This window comes from Oryx dammah, unplaced genomic scaffold, assembly GCF_014754425.2.
Source record: "Oryx dammah isolate SB20612 unplaced genomic scaffold, SCBI_Odam_1.1 HiC_scaffold_23, whole genome shotgun sequence".
Lineage (NCBI taxonomy): Eukaryota > Metazoa > Chordata > Mammalia > Artiodactyla > Bovidae > Oryx > Oryx dammah.
Window position 1 is genome coordinate 101,794,412 of NW_024070207.1, and position 24,920 is coordinate 101,819,331.

General features: G+C 37.5%; 1 protein-coding gene across 6 annotated transcripts in view; it reads left to right on the forward strand.

Moving 5' to 3' along the window:
• DMD (dystrophin) overlaps positions 1–24,920 on the forward strand; it is a 2,254,125-nt gene that overhangs the window by 620,717 nt on the left and 1,608,488 nt on the right. For all 6 annotated transcript variants that reach the window (XM_040266338.1, XM_040266336.1, XM_040266334.1 and 3 more), the window contains 2 exons: positions 17,374–17,562; positions 18,240–18,421. In XM_040266338.1, the coding sequence (XP_040122272.1) occupies positions 17,374–17,562; positions 18,240–18,421 (371 nt within the window). The remainder of the gene's footprint in view (positions 1–17,373; positions 17,563–18,239; positions 18,422–24,920) is intronic.

A 24,920-nucleotide genomic window follows, 5' to 3' on the forward strand; every position in this document is an offset into this window, starting at 1 on the left:
AGGGATTGGGGGCAGGAGGAGAAGGGGACGACAGAGGATGAGATGGCTGGATGGCATCACCGACTCAAGGGACATGAGTTTGAGTGAACTCTGGGAGTTGGTGATGGACAGGGAGGCCTGGCGTGCTGTGATTCATGGGGTTACAAGGAGTCGGACACGACTGAGCGACTGAACTGAACTGAACTGAACCACAAGATAAAAAAGATGATACACTGGGATTTCAGAAGAACATATTATTGTGTCTCTTCATATGCATACTTTGTTTGAAATTAAGAAATTAGTAAATTTTACTAATATGCAGGTTCTCAGATGATGGCATGTAACATATGGTACTTCATATCCTCAGTCAGAAATCTTTAATCATATGGAATGCAATTGGGCCTCATTTATTGACATCACTGGTGTTCTATATCTGTTGCATTGACTATGAATGGTTAGATGGATTTACCAATTGTATTATTTTAAGTAGTAAAATTGTTGTTGTTCATTCGCTAAGTCATATCCAACTCTTTGCAACCCCATGGACTGCAGCATGCCAGGATCCTCTATCCTCCGCTATCTCCCAGTGCTCAAATTCATGTCCATTGAGTCAGTGATGCTATCTAACCATCTCATCCTCTTTTGTCCCCTTCTCCTCCTGCTCTCAATCCCTCCCAGCATCAGGGTCTTTTCCAATGAGTCAGCTCTTTGCATCAGGTGGCCAAAGTATTGGAGCTTCAGCTTCAGCATCAGTCCTTGCAATGAATATTCAAGGTCAGAGGTGCCCAGTAGTAAAATACTTATTTTTCAGTAAAATGGGAGTGTCCCAGAAAATATTTATTGCACAGAAGTGTTCTACATAATTTTTTTCAAAGAAAAAAAAAAGTCTTCCAAATATGCTGAACATTTCTGTGTAAGCAAATGGCTATGCATACTATGCTACTTCTCAGAGATTTCCAAAAGCAGGAAAAAACACTTGATCTCTCCTTTCAAGGCAAATTTCTGTATTGATCAATGATTAAGAAAGGAACTACATTATATAGGAAATTTGTGCTATGGAGAGTGCATTTCAAAAAGAATATTTGACAATAGTCTCATGATCATGTCAGTTAGGAAATCTTTAACATCTACACACAGAAACTTGAAAGTAAAAAAATTTTGTTTATTTAAAATATACATGAAATGTTTTTGTGAGGTTTTGAATCTCTATTATAAATATAAACGTTTTCACTTGATATTGCAAGAAATACCAATTTAGATGATATAAGATTTAATTGTTTTAGCTAAACATTTTGTAATATCTAGTAGATTGGGTGAAAAATGAATAGGGGAGCTAAGTTGAATCACTCTTCAAAATTGCTATGGAACAAAGTGACTTAAAAAGAGGAATATAAAACCCCAAGTGTTATTTTAATAAAGATGAACAATTTACAGAATTGAAGAGCATTATTGTAAGGTTTAGGAAAAATCATGCAAGAGATGAGATTTGAGCTAGAACTTAAAGGAGAATATGATTTAAGTTTTGGGGAAAGTGGTTTTATCTGTTTATTTTACTATTCTATGTTGGTAATAGAGAAATAAACAAGTAGGAAGATGAGACATGAAAATTGATGATTTGTAGGATCATGGAAAAAGCAAGAGAGTTCCAGAAAATCATTTATTTCTGATTTATTGACTATGCCAAAGCCTTTGACTGTGTGGATCACAACAAACTGGAAAATTCTTCAAGAGATGGGAATACCAGAGCACCTGACCTGCCTCTTGAGAAACTTGTATGCAGGTCAGGAAGCAACAGTTAGAGTTGGACATGGAACAACAGACTGGTTCGAAATAGAAGGAGTAGGTCAAGGCTGTATATTGTCACCCTGCTTATTTAACTTATATGCAGAGGATATCATGAGAAACGCTGGGCTGGAGGAAGCACAAGCTGGAATCAAGATTGCCAGGAGAAATATCAATAACCTCAGATATGCAGATGACACCACCCTTATGGCAGAAAGCAAAGAGGAACTAAAGAGCCTCTTGATGATGGTGAAAGAGGAGAGTGAAAAAGTTGGTTTAAAGCTCAACATTCAGAAAACGAAGATCATGGCATCCGGTCCCATCACTTCATGGGAAATAGATGGGGAAACAGTGGAAACAGTGTCAAACTTTATTTTTGGGGGGCTCCAAAGTCACTGCAGATGGTGACTGCAGCCATGAAATTAAAAGACGCTTACTCCTTGGAAGAAAAGTTATGAGCAACCTAGGTAGCATATTCAAAAGCAGAGACATTACTTTGCCAACAAAGGTCCATCTAGTCAAGGCTATGGTTTTTCCTGTGGTCATGTATGGATGTGAGAGTTGGACTGTGAAGAAAGCTGAGCGCCGAAGAATTGATGCTTTTGAACTGTGGTGTTGGAGAAGACTCTTGAGAGTCCCTTGGACTGCAAGGAGATCCAACCAGTCCATTCTAAAGGAGATCAACCCTGGAATTTCTTTGGAGGGAATGATGCTAAAGCTGAAACTCCAGTACTTTGGCCACCTCATGCAAAGATTTGACTCATTGTAAAAGACTCTGCTGCTGGGAGGGATTGGGGGCAGGAGGAGAAGGTGACGACAGAGGATGAGATAGTGGATGGCATCACGGACTCAATGGACGTGAGTCTGAGTGAACTCCGGGAGTTGGTGATGGACAGGGAGGCCTGGCGTGCTGATTCATGGGGTCGCAAAGAGTTGGACATGACTGAGCGACTGAACTGAACTGAAGTGAAAGCTGTGAAAGAGAGAATGGAGGAAAACATCTGAGACCATTAAATGATAGGATATGAATTTGGGACTGTATTCTAAGATTAAAATTACCCATGTTTATTGTATGTAAGAGTAAGACACTCATAGAAACATCACAAGTATTCTCAAGTTGGGTTGAAACAAGCCGAAGATAGACGAGAAGGAATCAATTTGGGGAGCATGTCATTAATGTCATCCTTGTGTTGTTTTAGCAGAGTTTCTCACAGTGTTGGTCTTGACATTCGGGGCCTGATCGTGTTTTTCTGGCAGGGAGGTGGGTGGTGATAGTATTTCCTTATGCTGCTGCTGAGCTATGCAGTGTAGAATGTATAACAATGGCCTCTACCCACCAGATGTCCTCAAAGTCAGCAGTATTCTCCACTCCCAGCAGTGATGATTCAAACTGCCTCCAGATACTGTCAGATGTCCCAGGAGGGCAGAATAGCTCCTAGTTGGTGTCACTAGGAATGAAAAAGAAGTGAACGTGAAATTGTGAAAGCTGTCATTTGCCAGACAGCTTTCCACCAAACTGTTGAAGATAAAAGAACAAGTCATTTCAATAATAATAGAATTTTTTTTTAGACTATGACACACATATGCCTTTTTTTTTTTTAATTATTTGGCTGCTTTGGGTCTTAGTTGTGGTATGCTTGATCTTTCACTGTGGTGCATAGCCTTCTCTAGTTATGGCACTCGGGCTCTAGAGCACATGGGCTTGTTAGTTGCAGTAGGCAGGCTTAGTTGCTCCAAGGCATGTGGAATCTTAGTTCCACAACCCGAGATGGAACCCTTGTCACTTGCATTGAAAGGCAGATTCTTAACTGCTAGACCACCAGGAAAGTCCCCACATACGTCTTTCTGACATACATTTTCTATGTCACACTCACTTGGGGATCTGTTTGGCATTCCTCCTTATGTTTTCCACTGCCTCATTTTATAATATACACGTGTATACCCTTAAATCCTCTTACAGAATCTTCCCTAAATCTGACTTTTGAGTCTTTCATTCCAAGATGTGAAAAGAAATGTTAGCACATCAAGAGACTGAAAACTTGTCAAAAGGTTTCACACCTTTTATTTCTGTCAAATACAGTGAGCCTTTGTATACTCTTCTCAGTTCTCTAAACCTTCAGATTAAGAGCTTTCATGGTCAGTGAGACCCTTCAGTGTAAACCTTGAAGCAGGCACAATATTGTTAGGAGCCAGTGATAAAATAGAAGAACTACCCGTTGCCCTCAGCTGACTAACCTACCTACAGGAGCAGGACAGAGGACTGCTTCGGGCCTTTATTACTTGGCTTGAGGCAGAGAGCAGGATTTGTGGCTGACAAAGAAATCTATCCAGAGTCTTCCCAGGGCTTAATATCATTTGCATTTTCCTTATAAATGTCAAGTTCTCAAGGCCTTAAACAAAGGATCTCTTTCTTTCCTTGAAGAGATCAGGGAGACAAACAGTATACTAAGGCAGTAGGTGCTTTCAATAGGAGTGAGGTATGCTGTTTCTTCTCTCTGCTCTAATGCGGAAAGATACAATATCTTTGGTCTATCTGACTTATGAAAAATGCCCTGATATTAATATAAAGTAAGATGGAAAATTATTACCTGGTAGGCACTAGGAGATTCACTCTTTTATTCAACAAAGATTTAGTATGTTCTACTCTTTGTCAGACACTGTAGTGAACAAAACAAACAAAACTCTATACCCATGGAGCTTACATTTAATGCACCATGAGAGTTTTTCTGAAAGATATACCACATCAACCTGCTAGGAACAAGGACAGGGGATGAAAAGCATGCAAATTAAATAAAGAGAAAACCCAAGGAATTTAAATAATATATATGCAAGGAGATGGCGTAATTCAAGTAGCTGGTGTACCTAAAAGAAGTAGAAATAACCAGTGTATTTGAGGAAGTTACCTGTTTGGCCAAAGTATGTTGAATTAGGTTACTATTTTTTACAACCTAGAATTTAAGTAAAAGCAAACTCCCCTTTGTTGATGTTACTTTCTACTTCTGTATTCTGTGTTGTACAAAATAAGAACAATGAGGCAATGGCAGTGACTTTATAAAGGTTGGATGGGAAGGGTGATGCTGAATGTTGCTAAAAACTCTGTATATTATCTGTAAGCCTTACACGCACCAAGTTAATATAATAATATCCATTTTCAGGTGTGTACCCAGAGTCTGAAATGAAATAACTTTGCCAAACACACACTGCTTATAAATTCTAGAGGCTCAGGAATTTGAAAGGTTTAGCTGACTCTAAAGTGAGACCAAATTGAAGTTTCCTGAAGGCAGGCACTGGTTCTGTGCACAGTGATGCCTTTGAGACTCTGCTGCACACAGGAGTTGGGGTGGGGACTGGGAGGGCAGTGAGATTTTAGAGGAGGCTGGCTTGGTCCTTCAGTGGAGTGGCAGAGCCACCCGGTAGGGCCAGTTTGAGGGGGAGATGTTGGTGGGAGAAGAGATAATTAAATGTTAGAAATTCTTGAGTCTGTGAACATAAAGAGATTTCATATAGGAAGCAAATTATCAAGCAAAGGCAACTGCATGTTAAGGGTTTAAGTCAGTCTGGCACCTGTTTTTTGTACTTCAAAGTTTGATTGGAACGCCTCCAGACTCATTCACTTTTGTGTTGTCTACATCTGCTTTTGTGCTGCAGTCTGCAGTGACAGAGCTGAGGAGGTGCAGGTGGCCTGCAGCGGGCTGCAGTACTAGAGGTATTCACTATCTAGCCCTTGACAGCAAAAGTTTAAGGTTTAGGTATCCTTGGATTATATAATAGAGTAAGATTCTCCATTGACATACGAAGTGAGGAGGCTAGGATGAGTACAGCTGTAGTCAGGTTTGTGTATTTTGGTGGAATCTAATCTGATAACTTGTTGAACAAATGAATAAATAGCTAAGAATACTCTGATAAATAAAGCAAGAAGTTTTCAATGGCTCCATGGAAACGCATAATGGTTAATTTCCTTCATAGCTCACTATTGAGCATTCTCTGTATGTTATAGTAAACTCTATTGACAGTAGTCTTTTGGGGAGATGTTATTTATAACTGGAACTTTATATAAATGTTATATAATTTATTTATATAAATACATACAAACTTGGAAAATAATGAGCCCGTTTTCAAATATTTTGGTAAGTAAAAAATAATTTGCCTAAAGCAATACGCTTATGAATACTTTTCAGCTCAGTATTATCCAGTGAGTCATATTTGTTTTAGATATTTATAAAAGACTGATTAAAATAACTAAGACTTGGTATATTTGCATTAGGCCTACTTTAAAGTAGGTAAGATCGAGTTGAGGAAAATAACATTAGGAATTGATTTGGTCGTCTTAGGTATTTTGTAACTGTCTTATTTTAAAATTACTTTTAGAAAATCCCTGATTGTTTGAATTCCCAGGTTATATGAATTCCAACCAAATATTGACTTTTAAAATTATTGAAACATACCAAAAAATATCACAGAGTTCATCTTCCTTCTTTGGAATCCGTGGATCTTATAATATTCCTCCAGCCCTTCAGAATGACAAGAAGGAATGTAGGGAGTCTGATTTGTCCTCAAGCATCTTTTGGTGTGAGCTCAAGTTTTCCTCATCTGGAAAATGGGCCCCTCTATGGATGGGATGTAAGAGTCATATGATTTAATGTGTACAAAAAAATAACTACACTGGAAATCCTTCATGAACTACCAAGTTAATTTTGGAGAAAGTTGTTTCACATAGTTGTTTTTTGATATTTATCCAAAATTTGATTGTAAACTTTATTTTTTAATGATATCTTCTTTATTGGGTATTTTTTTTGTTTATTGGATATTTTATTGGATATTTTGTTTCTATTTAAATCCTTTGTTATTTATTTCTAAACTTCCTTAGGCTTAAGAGACTTTGCCATAGAAAAGGAACTAATGAACACATAAATTATTAAAAGAAATATTGGAAAGAAGTACATACATTTTTTTTAATATCTTTTATCAGGTTGAGGAAGTTCTTTACTATTCCAAGACTGTTGTGTGTTTTTGTCATGAAAGACTGTTGGAAATTGTTGAACGTTTTTTCTACATCAGTAGAAATGATCATCTGTTTTTCCCCCCTTTATTCTATCATTACGATGTATTACATTTTTTTAATGCAGTAGAGTTGATTTACAATGTGTTAGTTTCAACATGTACAATAAAGTGAGTCACTTAGACATGCATATATATTTGTCTAAGATTCTTTTCCCTTATATGTTATTACAAAATGTTGAGTACAGTTCCCTGTGCTGTACAGTTGGTGCTTGTTGGTTATCTGATTTATATATAGTAGTGTGTATGTTAACCTTAGATTTAAAATCATGGATATATGCTACCATGATGCTCCTGTTTTTTAAAACATGATAGTTGGTTTGTTGTTGTTCAGTCACTTAGCAGTATCCGACTATTTGCGACCCCAAAAGATATTTAAAAAAAAAATGTATGTACTTCTTTCCAATATTTCTTTTAATAATTTATGTGTTCATTAGTTCCTTTTCTATGGCAAAGTCTCTTAAGCCTAGAGCCTGCAGACTTCTCTGTCATCCTTCCCCATCTCCCAGAGCTCAAACTCATTTACATTGAGTCAGTGATGTCATCCAACCATCTTGTCCTCTGTCGTCCCCTTCTCCTCCTGCCTTCGGTCTTTCCCCGCATCACAGTCTCTTCCAATGAGTCAGCTGTTTGCATCAGGTGGCCAAAGTATTGGAGTTTCAGCTTCAGCATCAGTCCTTCCAATGAATATTCAGGACTTATTCCTTTAGGATGGACTGGTTGGATCTCCTTGCTGTCCAAGGGACTCTCAAGAGTCTTCTTCAACACCACAGTTTAAAAGTATCAATTCTTCAGCGCTCAGCCTTCTTTATGGTCCATCTCTCACATCAATACATGACTACTAAAAACACCATAGCTTTAACTAGATGGACCTTTGTCAGCAAAGTAATGTCTCTGCTTTTTAATATGCTGTCTATTGTTATAGCTTTTCTTCTAAGGAGCAAGCGTCTTTTAATTTCATGGCTGCAGTCACCATCTGTGGTGGTTTTGGAGCCCCCAAAATGAAGTCTCTCACTGTTTCCAATGTCTCCCCATCAGTTTGCCATGAAGTGATGGGACCTGATGGCATGATCTTAGTTTTTCAATGTTGAGCTTTAAGCCAAGTTGTTCACTCTCCTCTTTCACCTTCATCAAGAGGCTCTTTAGTTCCTCTTCACTTTCTGCCATAAGGGTGGTGTCATCTACATATCTGAGACTGTTGATATTTCTTCCATCAATCTTGATTCCAGCTTGTGTTTCATCCAACCTGGCATTTTATATGATGTACTCTATGTTTAAGTTAAATAAATAGGGTGACAATTTACAGCCTGATATACTTGTTTCCCTATTTTGAACCAGTCCATTGTTCCATATCCAATTCTAAGTGTTGCTTCTTGACCTGCATACAGGTTTCACAGGAGGCAGGTAAGGTAGTCAGGTATTCCCATCTCTTTAAAGATTTTCCAGTTGTGATCCATACAGTCAAAGGAGTTAGTGTGGGCAATGAAGTAGAAGTAGATGTTTTTCTGGAATTCTCTTGCTTTTTCTGTGATCCAACGGATGTTGGCAATTTGATCTCTGGTGTTCTGCCTTTTCTAAATCCAGCTTGAACATGTGGAAGTTCTCGGTTCACATACTATTGAAGTCTAACTTGGAGAATTTTGAGCATTACTTTGCTTGCATGTGAAACAAGTTGGTTAAAACATATTTTATATGAAACATAAATTAGAAGAACAAACAAGTTTTAATGATAAATGATTGATAAATATAAATCAACTAGCCAAAACAATTTAATTCAGTGAATGTTTATTAGTTATTTTTGTGCTGTCTCTTCCGTTACATGTGGAGGCAGGGTCTCTGTTTTCGTAGAACATAAGGGCTTGTGTAGTATCTAAAGGCACATACTGTATTCTATATTTGAAGGTTGCTAAGAGAGTGGATCTTAAATGTCTTCACCACAAAAAGAGATGTGGTAAGTATGTTACATGATGGAGGAATCAGCTAAAGCTATATTGTAACATAGGCTTCCCTGGTGGCACAGTGGTAAACAATCCTCCTGCCAATGCAGGAGACACAGGTTTGATCCCTGGGTTAGCAAGATCCACTGGAGAAGGAAATGGCAACCCACTCCAGTATTCTTGCCTGGGAAATATCTTGAACAGAGGAGTCTAGTGGGCTACTGTCCATAGGGTCACAAAGAGTAGGACATGACTGAGCATGCACACACGTAGCATAGGATAGAAGTGCATCAACTCAACACATTGTACACCTTAAACTTACAGAATATTCTGTATCAATTATATCTCCATTAATTGAAAAAAAAATGAAAGGTGAATGGATTAAAAATGATGAAGGAAAATGAACTATGGCCTTCACTGAGAGTGTGTTTTTGAGGAGATGTATTATCAGACAGACATAGGATTTTACTATAGAAAATTTATTTTAGAATCTATATTAGCTCTTATAAATATCTATGTTTTTATGGTAAAGTCTCATCCCTTAGAAACTTAAGGCATGGTAGTATATTAGAGGGCTGTGGATTTTTATGGAGGTAACCAAGACACAATTTAGTGATAGATTATCTAAGAGATAAGTTTATTTCTCTTTCAGAACTGTTTATCTTAACTGGCTAGATGTGGGTGATCCTGGCTTCAGAGGAGAACCCTGATCATTCAGGGACTGAGGTCCTTTTGTCTTATTGCTCTTTCATCCCCTAGTAACCACCTGCATCCCCATGATCAAGGATAGCTCAGCCCCACGTCTGTGTCATGGTGTGCAGGAAGTAGAAAAGGACCAAAAGGCGAATATATCTGTTCTCCTCAGGTCTTGACTAAGAAGTCACGCACATCCTAGCACTCTGGCCAATATTTGGTGACATGCCACACCTAATTAGAGGAGAGGCTGGGAACCATGGTTTATATTCTGGGTAGCCAAAGAGTCCCCTCACCTGTCTGTGACTATAAAAACGAAAGTGGAGAAGAATAGATATTGAAGGACTAGCAGTCTTTGCAGTGGCTAGTTTTTTCTAGGTACCAAAGTGAACACTTTAGATTCCAGATCCATTTTTAAAATAGGTTTTTGAATGAGTTTTTTTTAATGTAAATATACACATGTGTCTAACACACGTCTGTACAGTTGATACACTGTTCTTAAACAGAACGTCTAAGCGTGACATTGCATTTCTGTGAGACAGTCTGTAATAGTGAACAACACCAACTTTGCTGACATTGAAAATCACAGACAAGTAGTAGTAACTGTAGAGGGTATAGGGTTCAAGGAGTGGATGTGGCACATGCCTTCTTGTGGGAAATACTGATGTCATGAAAGAGAGTCTGCTTCACCACCTGGGCTGTGTCACACGCTTGCCTTTCTGCTGTCCCCGTCTTCTGTATGATTTTGGTGTCTGTGTCTTGAAGGCATCATTTTGAACTTTACATCTGATTTCTGATTCACCAACATAATGGGGTCCAGGTGTTTTCTTAGTAGTTTCGAAACCACTGACTCTGAATTTGTAGAGATGAACATAAGAAAAAAAGTAATTAAAAAAAAAGGCAAAGTTGCTCAGCTGAACTGTGCTCTGAATAAAAATAACTTTGGTCAACTTATCAACTCCTTTTAGCTTTCTTTAAATGGACCCATCTTGGGAGGGGACTTTGGGGCAGAATGGATGCATGTATATGTATGGCTGAGTGCCTTCTCTGTTCACCTGAAACTATCACAGCATTGTCTTTTAATTGGCTATACCCCAATACCAAATAATTTTAAAAATATAAATAAATGGACACATCTTATACTTTAGCATATGATAGCTCGCAATACAGTTACTATAATAATTTGAAATTATAATCCTTCCCAGGTGATGAAGGAGATTTGGGTTAGAATGGTAGTTCAATAAATTTATTTATGAATCTAGAATATCACTTCATCTAATAATTTTACTTATTTTATTGATATAATTAACATATAACATCATATTAGTTTCAGATGTACAGTATACATGTGATTTATGTATATATTGCAAAATGATTATCACACTAAGTCTAGTTAACATCCATCACCACTCTTAGCTATAAGTACATTTTTATTTCAGTTTAAATAAGTTATACTAGGATATTGGCTTCTTAGGTGGCACTAGTGGTAAGGAACCCACCTGCCAACACAGAGGCATAAAAGATGTGGGTTTGATCCCTGGGTTGAGAAGATCCTCTGGAGGAGGGCATGGCAACCCACTCCAGTATTCTTTCCTGGAGAATCCCCATGGATAGAGGAGCCTGGCGGGCTACAGTCCATAGGATTGCAAAGAGTTGGACACAACTGAGTGACTGAGCAGACAGCACATAGTAGGATATTTTGCAAAAGCACTGTTTCATAGATTCTGTTTCTTCCTAGTAGAGATTTGTCAAATTGTGCTAAGGATGTGTGTTTTAGAGTGTAAAAATCCTAGTTCTAAATACTAGATCAGCCAATTACCATTGTGACCCATTTTTTCTGCTCCTGTTTCCTCATCCTGCTATTTTCTGTCATCCTGACCTGTTGTGGTGAAAAATGATAGAATGCACATTAAGTGCTTAGCAAATTGACTGACACTAAGTGCCCAATAAATAATGGCAGCTGTTGTTATTGCTAATATAGATGTAGTTGTTGTTGTTGTTGTGATTTTTGTTTTAATATTGCCATACAGCAGGCCATAATTTTTCCTAAATCCTCATTAGAGCTTAACTTTGAACTGAATTTCAGGCACAAGCAATATTAAAAATTACCTATTTCTGGCATCATTAGAGTGAATATCATATACAGTGTTGCATGATGGATTAATTCCTCATAAATCACTTCTGTAATCATTTTTCATACTTTGAATAATACCCTGGTTTACATGTTATATCTCAGAGGAAACACAGTGGAAATGTGGCAAGAATATTTCCAGATACTAATCCTGGTTCCTCTGAACTGTTCCTCTATTATTTAGTAAAAGAACCATTTGGTTATCCCTCTGTAATCCTCTAGCTTTCAAATAATCTTTCACTGAAGGATAAAAAGATTATAGAATACACCAAACAATTCACCATTCATGCACTAACTTGAGACTCTATAAAAATGAAGTATGACACATTTAAAGGAGCTAAGTGATAACATTTTCAAATGTACTTGAAGCATTTATACATTCAAGAACAATAAAACTGTTTTTTATCCAGGTTAAAACTCATAACACATTTTAAGGTTGAATTTGGGGAAGTTGCCAAAATAGATGAGTTTCAACAGAAATATAAAACCACTCAGTGATAGACTGTGCCCTCTGGAAGAGTCCCAGCTATTTTTCTAAGAACTTTGTGGTTTGCTGGATTGCTGGTTTCACTACCTATATGTTGCCATTTGATGACTTATCTCAGTTTGTATTGCCAAAATCATGCTTCTAAAAATACACACAGCTCATTCAACTGTGTTTCCTCATAAAAACCATTTGCTGTTTCAATGAACATTGGTCCCCAAATACAGGCATCACAGAGCATTTCTTGGAAACCAGAATATGCTGAGCATTTTATCTGCCTCATCACATATACTGTTTTAAGCAGTCCTACGGAGATACAGTTTTATTTTCTTTGTTTTACAGATGGGGAAACTGAGACACAGAGAAGTTAAGTAACTTGCCCAAGGTCAGATAGATAGTAAGCTGGATTTTAAAAAATATTTACATCTGGAGTAGTATCAGGGCTATCACTCTCCATTTTATTATGACAATTTCTGTCCCTGGAAACGAGTTTCCAGACATTTGTCCTGGACATCGCAGGACTGATACATATACCCATTTGTCTTTCCTCATTACTTTACTTTCCCCTTCTCTACTGTTTCACTTTTATGCATTAGTAATTCTTCATGCAAAAGGGTAGTAATTAAGCCTCTGGAGCTTGTGGATAATGTTGAATAAATTTTAGTGTTCCTAATTTTGAAAACAACTAGAATTGTTTCATCCATTCATTGTTAGGCCTCTCATCTGAATCATTTTTTGTCCAATGTACTCCAGAGAAACATAAACTACTGTTATAAAGATGGAAATTAAAATAAGATCAAAGCATAGGGAAAAAAATTATTTCTAGTTGATGATACTGGCACTTCCATTCATGAAATGATTGGTATCTCTTATACATCACTCTTTTTTTTTTGATAAAAAACAAAGATAAAGCTTCCTAAATAGAAAAATTCTTTATTGTAATATGTATGAATTAGTCACAGGCTAAGGTCAAATATGTAAGACAATGAATACATATTTTGAGAAACTAAAACCAAAAGCACAAGCCTCTCTGTGTGTCCTTGTTTGTTTCAAAATTCTGTTTTAAAGATGAATATAAAGATGTTCTTCCAAGGGTTTTATTGCAAATGTGCAAATGTGGAATTCAGCAAATTTCTTCTTTCATGGGATTTACTTGCACTGAAATTCTAGAATCATTTCCAGTTTTGTTCCATGAGCTATAATTTTTTATCATTTTTTTATCAGAACATGCATATACATTTAACAGACATACATATATATGCATACTTGAAACAGAAAATCACAAAATAGTCTAGTCCTTAATATAAATTACACAGACTGGTATTTTTATTCTTTTTATTTTTAAATAGACTATTCCTGGTCATCTCCACTGAAATGATTAAAAATCACTGATGGATCACGACTTACAAATTTGAAAAACAGTGGTCTAGACAAATAAAAAATTATTTACAGCCTAACTGACAATTTTGACCATAATCAAGTATATATGTAGAATTGATTTATGGATATAAATAATGAGTTATTTGTGTAATTTCACACAGCTTATCTGTTTGAATTTAGCTTTAATATGGCTGTCTTTGCAAAGTTTTTGTTTTATGAATATCCTCAGACAAAACTTTTAGATTCAGAATTTATGAGTGCTAGACAGCATGTCCTTGAGTATAAAGATTTGCCTTCTAAAATTTTCTCCAGAAATTCAAGCCTCTGTAAATATCAGTAAATCATGAAGTGTTTACTTTTTTAATCTAAATTGTGCAATGGTAAAATATAGTGTTGTGTTACTTGAGTAATAGTGTCATTTGCAATTTATCATTTGCAGAAGATTATTTGAACTCAAGATTGTTAATAATTTTTAGAACTTTTAAATGGGAGCTAGGTTGAGGTTGCAGTTTCAGAAAGGGTTCATTTAACTGATGTTTACTCTTAGATGTTTCCTGGGTAATTTTTTAAAATAGGAATTTTCTGGCCCTTGAAATGTGAACAGTGACTTAAGAAGGTAACCTTTGAGCAGGCTATGTTTCCAAATGGTTCTTTATGTGTAGAAAATCTAATAATAATTAGAGCTATCAGCTACTGTATTGGGTTCTTACGCAGGTTCAGGCATTCTGCCAAATGCTTTATACACGCTCCTTTAATTCTTATAGCAACCTTAGGAAAGTATTATATTATTGTTCTCATTTTACATAGGAGGAAGCTAAGGCTAATGATGCAGCTAAGTAACTACCAGGGTGACAAGACCTCAGCTCCAAGTCAAGATCCAAAAACTGATTGACTCTAGAGTCCCTGGGTCTTATAACCACTTTCTACTGTTCATAATAAATGTCCTGTCTCTTCTCACCTATAACCCAGGGAAGACACACTATCCAGGATTTAATTGTACTTTCCCCCCACCTACACCCAGGGCTGCCGATTTGTATAGTCCAGTGAAAAATAAAATTTGGAGCCCCTTGTTCAAAAAAGCAGGAAGGAAAGTGCTGTTCAAATGACCAAAATATAAAGCTGTTTCCTTTATGCTATGGTCTCTCTCTCAACTTGCCATCGTGTTTTTTAATTGCTATTCAACATCATACTGAGTAAAGAAAATTAAAATTTTAAAGTATTAGCGTGAGTTTTACTGCCCATTGTTACACTGTGCAATTGCAGTTGTAAATGCAAATATAAGATCGTTTAACTTAAGCAGAATCACCAGCATTGCACAATTTGTACTTCAGAGCTTATATATGCATCTCTATTTCATTCTTAACGTGAAAACATTGTATGACTAACTCAGCTGTGTTTATTTCACTCCTTGATAGGTGGACTTTCTACTTATGCTCTGTGCCTTCAGCTTACTGAAAAGTAAGGAAGGAGTTGAAAGGAAAGGAATCATCTTGCCCTATCTTTCCCTTTCTTTCTCTGTCATCAGTTGTAGCATAAATGGTTGGCTAACACAGGAAAGAAATGAGTATGAAAGGATATGATTGGGTTCTTGATTGTCTTTTTTTTTTTTAGCATTGCTTTCTTTCTGCACTGGAAGATAGTTCTGGTTCAAACAGAAACCATGATTTCCCGAGGCTGTCAGTGCCATCCGTCATTCAGTCATAGACACTTGGACTCAATGGGAGTCTGCTCAGGTCCCACATGTTGTGGGTCTACCAGAATTCTAGGCTTGGAGGACACCAGAAACACTATATGCAAATGGGGAAGAGACACATAATGTATCTGTGTCCTCTGCTCATATGCACATTTTATCACTCCACTGAACTTAGAAAACCCAAGTTCAAGGATAGAATTATTAAGAATTTTAAGGTGGCAATGTCATGAAGCAGATAAAACAAACAAGGGATCGTTTGAGCATTGTAAAACTGCTCAGGTTTTCCAACCATGAGGCTATTTCTGTCTGCACACATTTCCCAGGCTATCTTTTTGTGACTTTTTTCCTCCTACTGATGACTTTTAATTTATTATTTACATTATTTGGGAGTAGAGGAAAGGAATACATCATGGAAGTTGCTGTAACCCCTAAGACCTTCAGAACTTGCCTTGACCTTGGGGAGGCCCATGCGACTAGCTCTCTGCTGGGACTTAAATTCTGTTTGAGATCCTGAAGTTGGATAATTTTGACTTAACAGGCTGACATATTGCTGCCAGTTCTCTAGAAACAGATACGAATGCATCCTTTGATGAAGGGATTACACCAAAGACTGCCTCTATGCTTTTTCATCCTAAAGGGTTTAATTGTTCAAGAAATTTATCATATTAAAGTTTCAAAATTGGAGCATTTATCAGAAGAGCACAATTCAGTTGGTTCTGGCAGCTCAGTAGGAGAGAAGGCCCAGAATTGCTGGGGACTGGAAATTCAAGGCAGACATGGCAGATAAGAACCATCAGAAGAGTGCATTTTCTCTAGGCAACATCATGACCTCCCTCCCCCAACAAGTAGCTTCCTGTGGTTCTACACTGCCTTTTGTTTCCTTTGCAAAATCCCATTTGTTAGGGACTAGTGCTTGCTTGCTATCTATAGGGTGTTGAGAAGATTCCTCTCCAAATATTTTTCCAATGTTTTTGCCCTGACTACTTTATTTGCCTATGTCCCTTACCTCAGCAGGAAACCCTCTTGAGTGTGGTCCTCCTCAGGATTTCCAAAGCCCAGCCACCTACCATGCATGTTCTTCACCTAAAGAAAAATTTATGCAGATACTCCTATTTGTTCTGATTTTTTAATATTGATAATTGCCTTAAGGTTAAATCAGCAGGCATGTAGGTTATCCCAAGAGCTATCTCCTATCACTTGGTAGTACTAGTTCCATAGCTCCTGAATCTCTGCAAGCACACAGCCAGGTTTAGAGGTCACTATTCCATTCTGTCAAGTACTGTCTGCACTATAGGTCTCTTGAGGTCTCCATTGCTTGGCTTGAGGTGATGGAGGTATAGACATGCATTGCTCTCCAGAGGAATCTTTCTCACCAGATTTCTTCAGTCAGTCTCTTTGCTTCCTCTTATATACCTTAGAGCTTGGTAGTAGATGAAGGAGGGTGGGACAGTTTTGTGGTCCCTTCTTAGCAATTCCTTCATAGGTGGCCTGGATCTTTGCTTTAGAATTATGAACACTTTATAACCAGGGTTTTCAGCTTTAGGATCCCAGGAGAAATTACAACTGTTGAGAATCTCAGCTGACATCCTGCTAAATAAGTTTGATAGCAAATACTTTATATTTTGCTTTGCCTAAGATGATGACTTATTATTTAAACCATGGCCTTCTGGAAATAAAGGCTTAATTCATAGAAGTCATTCTGCCATTAGAAGTTTCGGATGTATGAGTGAAGTATTTTTTTTAAAATTATACCTTTCCCTCACTTATTTTCTTATTGATAACTTTTCTGGTCTGAAGATTTTCAGAAATATTTCATTAGGGGATCTTGGGAAGAGATGTTTCTTTTACTGTCATTGTAAAAATTACATAAATATAATACCAATAATGTATATATAGAGGACTCAAAATGTGAATTAAAAAGTTTGCCTATGGATGAAAATCTGTGGCATTTAACATTAAGAGATAATGTACCAAATCACTCCTTATAGTAATCCAGAGAACTTTAATCAAATATTAATTTGAAGTGGGTTCCAACTGCCATTTGAGAATCTGTGTATGTATTTGTGAGGATGTTAAAATGCAGGCTCTTTATTGTGTATGTCTGCTGTCCATGTCTCTGATAATGCGAGTGGACGTTTCTAGCATTTTAAATATTTCATTCGATTTATCATTTAATGTATTGGAACAGTCTGCAAAGATACTAATTATATAACACCCAATTTGTTTTATTGTTCAGCGTTTGGAAGCTCCTGAAGACAAGTCATTTGGCAGTCCATTGATGGAGACTGAAGCAAACCTGGACAGTTACCAGACAGCTTTAGAAGAAGTGCTCTCATGGCTCCTTTCAGCCGAAGACACATTGCAAGCACAAGGAGAGATTTCTAATGATGTAGAAGAAGTCAAAGAACAGTTTCATACTCACGAGGTAAAAGCAAAACATCGATTAATGAAATAGGGCAGATGACATAATGATAATTCCGTCTGTTTTCCTCAGTTACTGTATAAGATCCTTGTATTCTGGTAATTTAGTGTTTATTTTGAGATGGAAGCAAGATAAATGTTCATGCATTTGGCTTTCCAGTAGGCGGCTTTGGAAGTTTTCCTTTGGCGAATAACACTTTGAAGGTGCTGAGACTTGATTTTGCCAGAGGCTCCTATAGGAATATGAAAGGACAGCTCCTTTGTCTTGGGTCAAGGTCAATGCTGAGATAGAACTTACACTCCAGAGTACCTAGGGGATATCAGGCTGCACTACCCCCTCAGTCGGAGACTTCTCCTGGGATGACACACTTACTTGGCCTCCTCCCCTCCCCTTTCCTGTTTCCTGCTGCTTCTGCTCCCTTGCAGATCTCCCCGGGGATCTTTTTCTTGATAAATCACTAGCATATAAGTCCTGATCTCAGGCTCTGCTTCTGCAGAAGGTGACCTAAGCTACTAATATCCATTAATTCATATTATAAACAGTATTGGATTTACTTTTGCTGGGAATAAAATTTAACTGGGCTACAAATTTAAAATTGCAAAAAAAAAAAAAAAAGAGAGATTCAAAACCATAATGCTTTCCATAATATGTTAACTCTTATCACCTTCTTTCTTTGTCAGGGATATATGATGGATTTGACATCCCATCAGGGACGGGTTGGCAATGTTCTCCAACTGGGGAGTCAGCTGATTGGGTCAGGGAAATTATCAGAAGATGAAGAAACTGAAGTGCAAGAACAAATGAATCTTCTAAATTCAAGATGGGAATGCCTCAGGGTAGCTAGCATGGAGAAACAAAGCAAGTAAGTCTGGTTTTAATTTCTATAAGTAGCAAGTTTTGGAGTCTGAATAGTGTCTTGATGTAGTCCCTTGCTTAAGTTAGGATTCTCAGTTTTTTCCTGAAGTGCACAACTCTTCTTCAGGGGCATTTTGGTTAGGTTTTCATGTCCATTACATTGTGGTTTTCACTTTTGTAATTGAAGTGGAGCTATTGGAGAGAAGGACCACTGTCTATAGAACTGTACTTTAAAGGTCGCTGAATTTGTTGTCAGAGTTAATATTTTCCAAGCTTTCCCCTAAAATTACAATGTGAATATAGAAGGCATGGAAGTTTGCAAAGGAAATCATGCACATAAAATCACATATTAGGTACAGCTGACAGGAGACTTCTCTTCTGAAGGAAAAGCTCTTGAAATATTTAATAGTTTTTCATATGTTTATGGAAATCCTCTTGAAAAAAGTTTCTCATCTGTATCTGGAAATCCTTCAAGTACTTGCATGTGAATTATCTTAAAATATATATTGACTTAATAAAAAATGTTGAGACATTTTTGAAAATGGCATATTTCTTGTAAAGGTAACAAATGAATCTCATCATTTTAGATGTGTTGCTTTGATTTATTTTGTTAGGTGTGTGTAGTGCTTATTGAGACAAGTTGATTTATTTTTAAATGAAAAGAAATGAAGTGCCAACTGTGGATTTGAATACATTAAGCTAAAGAAATTGTCCAAGTGTCTTAAGTTTACTTAACTATTATTTATGAAGATTAAATCCTTTCAAAGAGGACCAAAGAAACTCATTGGGTATGCTGGGAGGATTGTTATTCTAGTACTAAATTATTGTGTGACAATAGGGAGGGGAAAAGCACATTTTTAAGCTCATGTATTTTGAACAAATAAAGCATATATAAGATAGAGTTTTCACAAATATTGGTATTCACAACCAGGAGATACTGGTCTATACATATTGACATTTTCCCCAGCTGTAATCATTTGGAGGATTGCAACAAATTCTAGAGGTGAGAAATATAATGGTTGTATTATAACTATCAAGTCTCCTCCCACCCATGCCCAGGCTTCCCTGATAGTTCAGTTGGTAAAGAATCTGCCTGCAATGCAGGAGACCCCAGTTCAATTCCTGTGTCAGGAAGATCCACTGGAGAAGGGATAGGCTACCCACTCTAGTATTCTTGGGCTTTCCTTGTAACTCAGCTGGTAGAGAATCTGCCTGCAATGCGGGAGACCTGGGTCCGATCTCTGGGTTGGGAAGATCCCCTGGAGAAAGGAAAGGCTACCCACTCCAGTATTCTGGCCTGGAGTCACAGAGAGTCGGACACGATGGAGCGACTTTCACTTTCTGCCCATGCCCAAGGCTCAACTAGTTTAAGCCACCCATTTTTCATCATAGATCATAAGATAGAGAGCCTCCTACTTGTGGTCATGTGCCAGCATTCTTCAGGGCACGACTTTGGTTTGCACCCATTTGTGCAACTTAAACAGAGTCACCTTAGGTAAAATTTGCAAGTCTTTAAAATCCTAGTTCCTGCTTCACTGCCTATCCCGTAGTGGCACCACTGTATTTCCTTCTTGCTTTCTGTTTTCCCATCTTCTTCTGGAGGCTAAATACATTCTTGTTCCTCATTCTCTTTTTTCAATAGGACTAACAATATGGGATTAATTATTCATACAAACAATTAATTAATTGCATCTTCAAAACTGAGTGGAGAAAAGGTAGATTCAACCTATAATTAAAACCCCAAGTTTTTAATCTGCTATTATACCATTTAAAAATTGTTTAATTAAAAAAATACCTTGTTAAAGAGGTATCTACCATTAGATGATGAATGACAGCACACACACATACATGGATGAGACCATGTACACACACACACGTGTGTGTAATTTGCTCATACTGGAGTATGAGAAACCTAAAATGGCAATATCACTAAGCTAAGAGTGTCAGACTTTATTTGGTGGGGGGGCTCCAAAATCACTGCAGATGGTGATTACAGCCATGAAATTAAAAGACGCTTACTCCTTGGAAGGAAAGTTATGAGCAACCTAGATAGCATATTCAAAAGCAGAGACATTACTTTGCCAACAAAGGTCCGTCTAGTCAAGGCTATGATTTTTCCAGTGGTCATGTATGGATGTGAGAGTTGGACTGTGAAGAAGGCTGAGTGCCAAAGAATTGATGCTTTTGAACTGTGGTGTTGGAGAAGACTCTTGAGAGTCCCTTGGACTGCAAGGAGATCCAACCAGTCCATTCTAAAGGAGATCAGCCCTGGGTGTTCTTTGGAAGGAATGATGCTAAAGCTGAAACTCCAGTACTTTGGCCACCTCATGCAAAGAGTTGACTCATTGGAAAAGACTCTGACGCTGGGAGGGACAGGGGGCAGGAGGAGAAGGTGTCAACAGAGGATGAGATGGCTGGATGGCATCACTGACTCGATGAACATGAGTTTGAGTGAACTTCGGGAGTTGGTGATGGACAGGGAGGCCTGGCGTGCTGTGATTCATGGGGTCGCAAAGACGACTGAGCGACTGAACTGAACTGAAGATTGATATAAAAAATAGTTTGTCCTTAGGGAAGTTTTAAGGAGTTTGGTTGGTATTTAAGCTTTTAAAATGATTAACAAGAAGGTAAGGGCAGCCTCTTAGCTGGCACGGCTTTGTTAAAACATAGTTTTTAAAATGAGACATTAATGTGTAAATGCTTGTAGCGTATCAACTAGTCTGGACAATTTGTTGAGGTACACATACACAAAGTATTATTTAAGACAAGCAAATTCAGAAACCTCTTGTAAGTTTGTAAATAACAGTCTTACATACCACTTTCACTAACTTTGTGGATTTTCATGAATAAAATTCTAAAGGCGATTAGCCATTATGCAAACTATCCTGGACCTGAATTTTGATAGATATTTTTAGAGGAAACAAAAAGCTGATTATCAAAATAGGATGTTGTCAATATTTTAAAAAATAATTTTAGTTTCTATTTAATCCTTTAGTGCATTGCTACCTGTTCAGTTTATACTTTCATGGCCATGTTGATGATTAGCTTCAATTTGGAGCATTACCTGTTATTTCCATTCATATGATTACTTAGGAGTAGGAAAGCATAGTAGACTGATAATAATCAAAAATCGATTATTCCACACCTTTCAGTTTGTTCCTCCAAAGAAAGAAAGGGTATGGACAGATATAGTCAAAATCCATTTTTCCTGCCTAAACATAGATTTAGGGAGAGATAATGATAATTAAGGTATAATAGGTAGATGAGATATAACCAAAGCCAGCTATAGTTCTAAAGTTGTTTTCTTATTTAGTCAGTTCAATTCAGTTCAGTCACTCATTCATATCCAATTCTTTGTGACCCCATGGACTGCAGCACACCAGGTTTCACTGTTCATTACCAATGCCCGGAGTTTGCTCAAATGCATGTTCATTGAGTTGGTGATGCCAACAAGCCATCTCATCCTCTGTTGTCCCCTTCTCCTCCTGCCTTCAATATTTCCCAGCATCAGGGTCTTTTCAAATGAGTCAGTTCTTCACATCAGGTGGCTAAAAGTATTGGAGTTTCAGCTTCAGCATCAGTCCTTCCAATGAATATTCAGGACTGATTTCCTTTAGGATAGACTGGTTGGATCTCCTTGTTGTCCAAGGGACTCAAGAGTCTTCCCCAACATGACAGTTCAGAAGCATCAATTCTTTGGCACTCAGCTTTCTTTATAGTCCAGCTCTCACATCCATACATAACTGCTGGAAAAACCGTAGCTTTGACTAGATGAACCTTTGTTGGCAAGGTAATGTCTCTGCTTTTTAAAACACTGTCTAGGTTGGTCATAGCTTTTCTTCCAAGGAGTAAGCGTCTTAATTTCATGGCTGCAGTCACCATCTAAAGTGATTTTGGAGTCCAAGACAATAAAGTCTTGTCACTGTTTTCATTGTTTCCCCATCTATTTGCCATGAAGTGATGGGACCAGATGCCATGATCTGGTCTTATTGCAAAAGTGAAAATAAATAAATAAATAAATAAAATGGCTGGGAATGCAGATAATCTGATAACTAAAATCTATGAATATTTATACTTGTCAGTTTTTAGTTTCATCTAAAAGCGTGTCTATGTACAATAATCAAATTACATTTTATATATATTCCTTGGGGTATATTACTATATATATCAGGTTTCCCAGGAGTCGCTCATGGTAAAGAATTCACCTGCCAGTGCAGGAGACACAAGAGACTTGGATTCAATCCCTGAGTCAGAGGGTTTGATCCCTGGGTGAGGAAGATCCTCTGGAGTAGGAAATGGCAGCCCACTCCTGTATTCTTGCCTGAAAAATTCCATGGGTAGAGGAGCCTGGTGGGCTAACTACAGTTCATGGGGTTGCGTTCACTCAGTCACGTTTGACTGAGTGACTACATATGTAACAGGTATGTATGTATGTAGGTATCTGTATCTACATCTATGTATGTATCTATATCTGCATCTATCTGTATATGCATGAATGTTAATAATAATATTAATAAATATTAGTGGAGTGCCTCAAAATACCATCTGCATTTCAAGGCACTGGGTATACAGTAATGAATACAAAAGGCAAGGTTCCAGAAGCTCTACAGTGTCTCACATCCAGGCAAAAAAAAACCACACAAGAAAAATATCAGGTAGGAATATGCTTTTTGAAGAGGTTTAAAGTTAGTGTGATAGAGCCTGAGGGGCCTCTTTTGCCTGTGTGACCCAGGAATGTTGTGTCTAGCATGGTGCCATTTAATTTCAAATTTGAATGACAAGGAGGAGTTACCATTTGCAGATCAGGAGGAAGTATACTTCAGACAGAGGGAAAAGCTCATGCTGCTGCTGCTGCTAAGCTCATGCAGGGGCCCTAAAATAGGGGCACTCTGGCTTGTTAGAGAAACCAACAGGCAGTTTGTGGCTGGAGAGTTGCAGGAGGGAAGGTTAGATAGCTAAAGTACCAAATGGGGTTGAAATCGATCAATAGGTAGGGGTCTTGTCATGTATAGCAGTGTCAGGGTAAAATCAAGGACTTTAAGATCTAGCATAAAGGTGACAAAAAGTCATCAGAAGGTTTTAAGTAGGGGAAAAACAGGTAAAGAAAATATTGGTAATGCCACTAGAAGAAGACCGGACCGTTGTAATACCAGTATCAGGTAAGAGATAATATTGACAGTATCTCTTACTATTACTTTCCTGATACTAGCCCAAGTAAAAGGTGCTAGTATCTTATGCCAGGGGGTGGTTGTAATCATACATGTGTTTACTCTATGATCTTACCCCAGTCACTAATGTATAAACCATTTGTGATGTGTTTATTTTCCTTTTTACCTTTCTAACAGTCAAGATTCCTCCTCCCCACCCCAGAAAATAGGCATCCTTGCCTCATACATACAGATGCTACCTTTATACAAGGTTGTATCTAGGGAATTTATCCTGTAAGCCATGAACACTTTCCAAACAAAATGAGAAGTTTTAAAAACACAGAGGTAACAAAATGTTCTCATTTCCCACTTATGCTCAATCTACTCTAATTTTCCTGAGGGATAAGGTCTCCCTTTCTCCAACTCCTGTTTTTGTGAACTAGGTGATATACTTCCCCTCTGTGGTACTCAGTTACTGATTGCTGACGCACCTCTAAAAGATACTGGCCAAGATAGGGTGTAAAAAGTAGATTGTGGACATGAAATTATTATGGAGTATAAAGAATGATCAGCATTACAAATGACTAGCCATGGGTTAATTATTGTAACTATCTATGTAACTATGCCTACGTGAAAGTGTTAGTCTCTTAGTTGTGTCCAACTCTGCAACCTCATGGAGTGTGGCCCGCCAGGCTCCTCTGTCCATGGGATTTCCCAGGCAAAGATACTGGAGTAGGTAGCATGTCCCTTCTCCAGGGGATTTTCCCTACCCAAGGATTGAACCCAGGTCTCCTGCACTGCAGGCAGATTCTTAACCATCTGAGCCACCAGGGAATATATATATATATATTTTTCACTTTTCCCCCTCCAGCTTGTTCTAATTGCCTTGCTCATTTTTTCCCAAAGGACTTGTTTATGGATGTTTTCTCTGGGGGAAAGGGACCATGAGCAGGGTGATTAAAATTATATTTGAAATTATAATTTGATTATTGAAACATTTAAAAATATTCCTTGCAAAGGAATATAAGTAAAAAACATAAACATATAGGTGCTTCTTCTGTTCTCCCTGTTTTATTCCATTCTCATTTGATTCTTCCCTTAATAATTTCTTTTCTCTCCAATTCTGATATCTTTGTGAACATGAATTCATAATGAGATAATGAAGCAAAAGCTAATGTAATAAAGAACTTTTTAAAGATACTTCTAGCCACCACTACTTTTGCACAAACATGCTACTATTGGTCAGTTATCAATCTTTAAGAGTGATTATGAGATTGAAATGAAAAAACTAAGTTCTATTGATTGCACAATTAAAATAATTAAGACAAGACAGTATCTGTTGACATGCTCGAGTTGGAA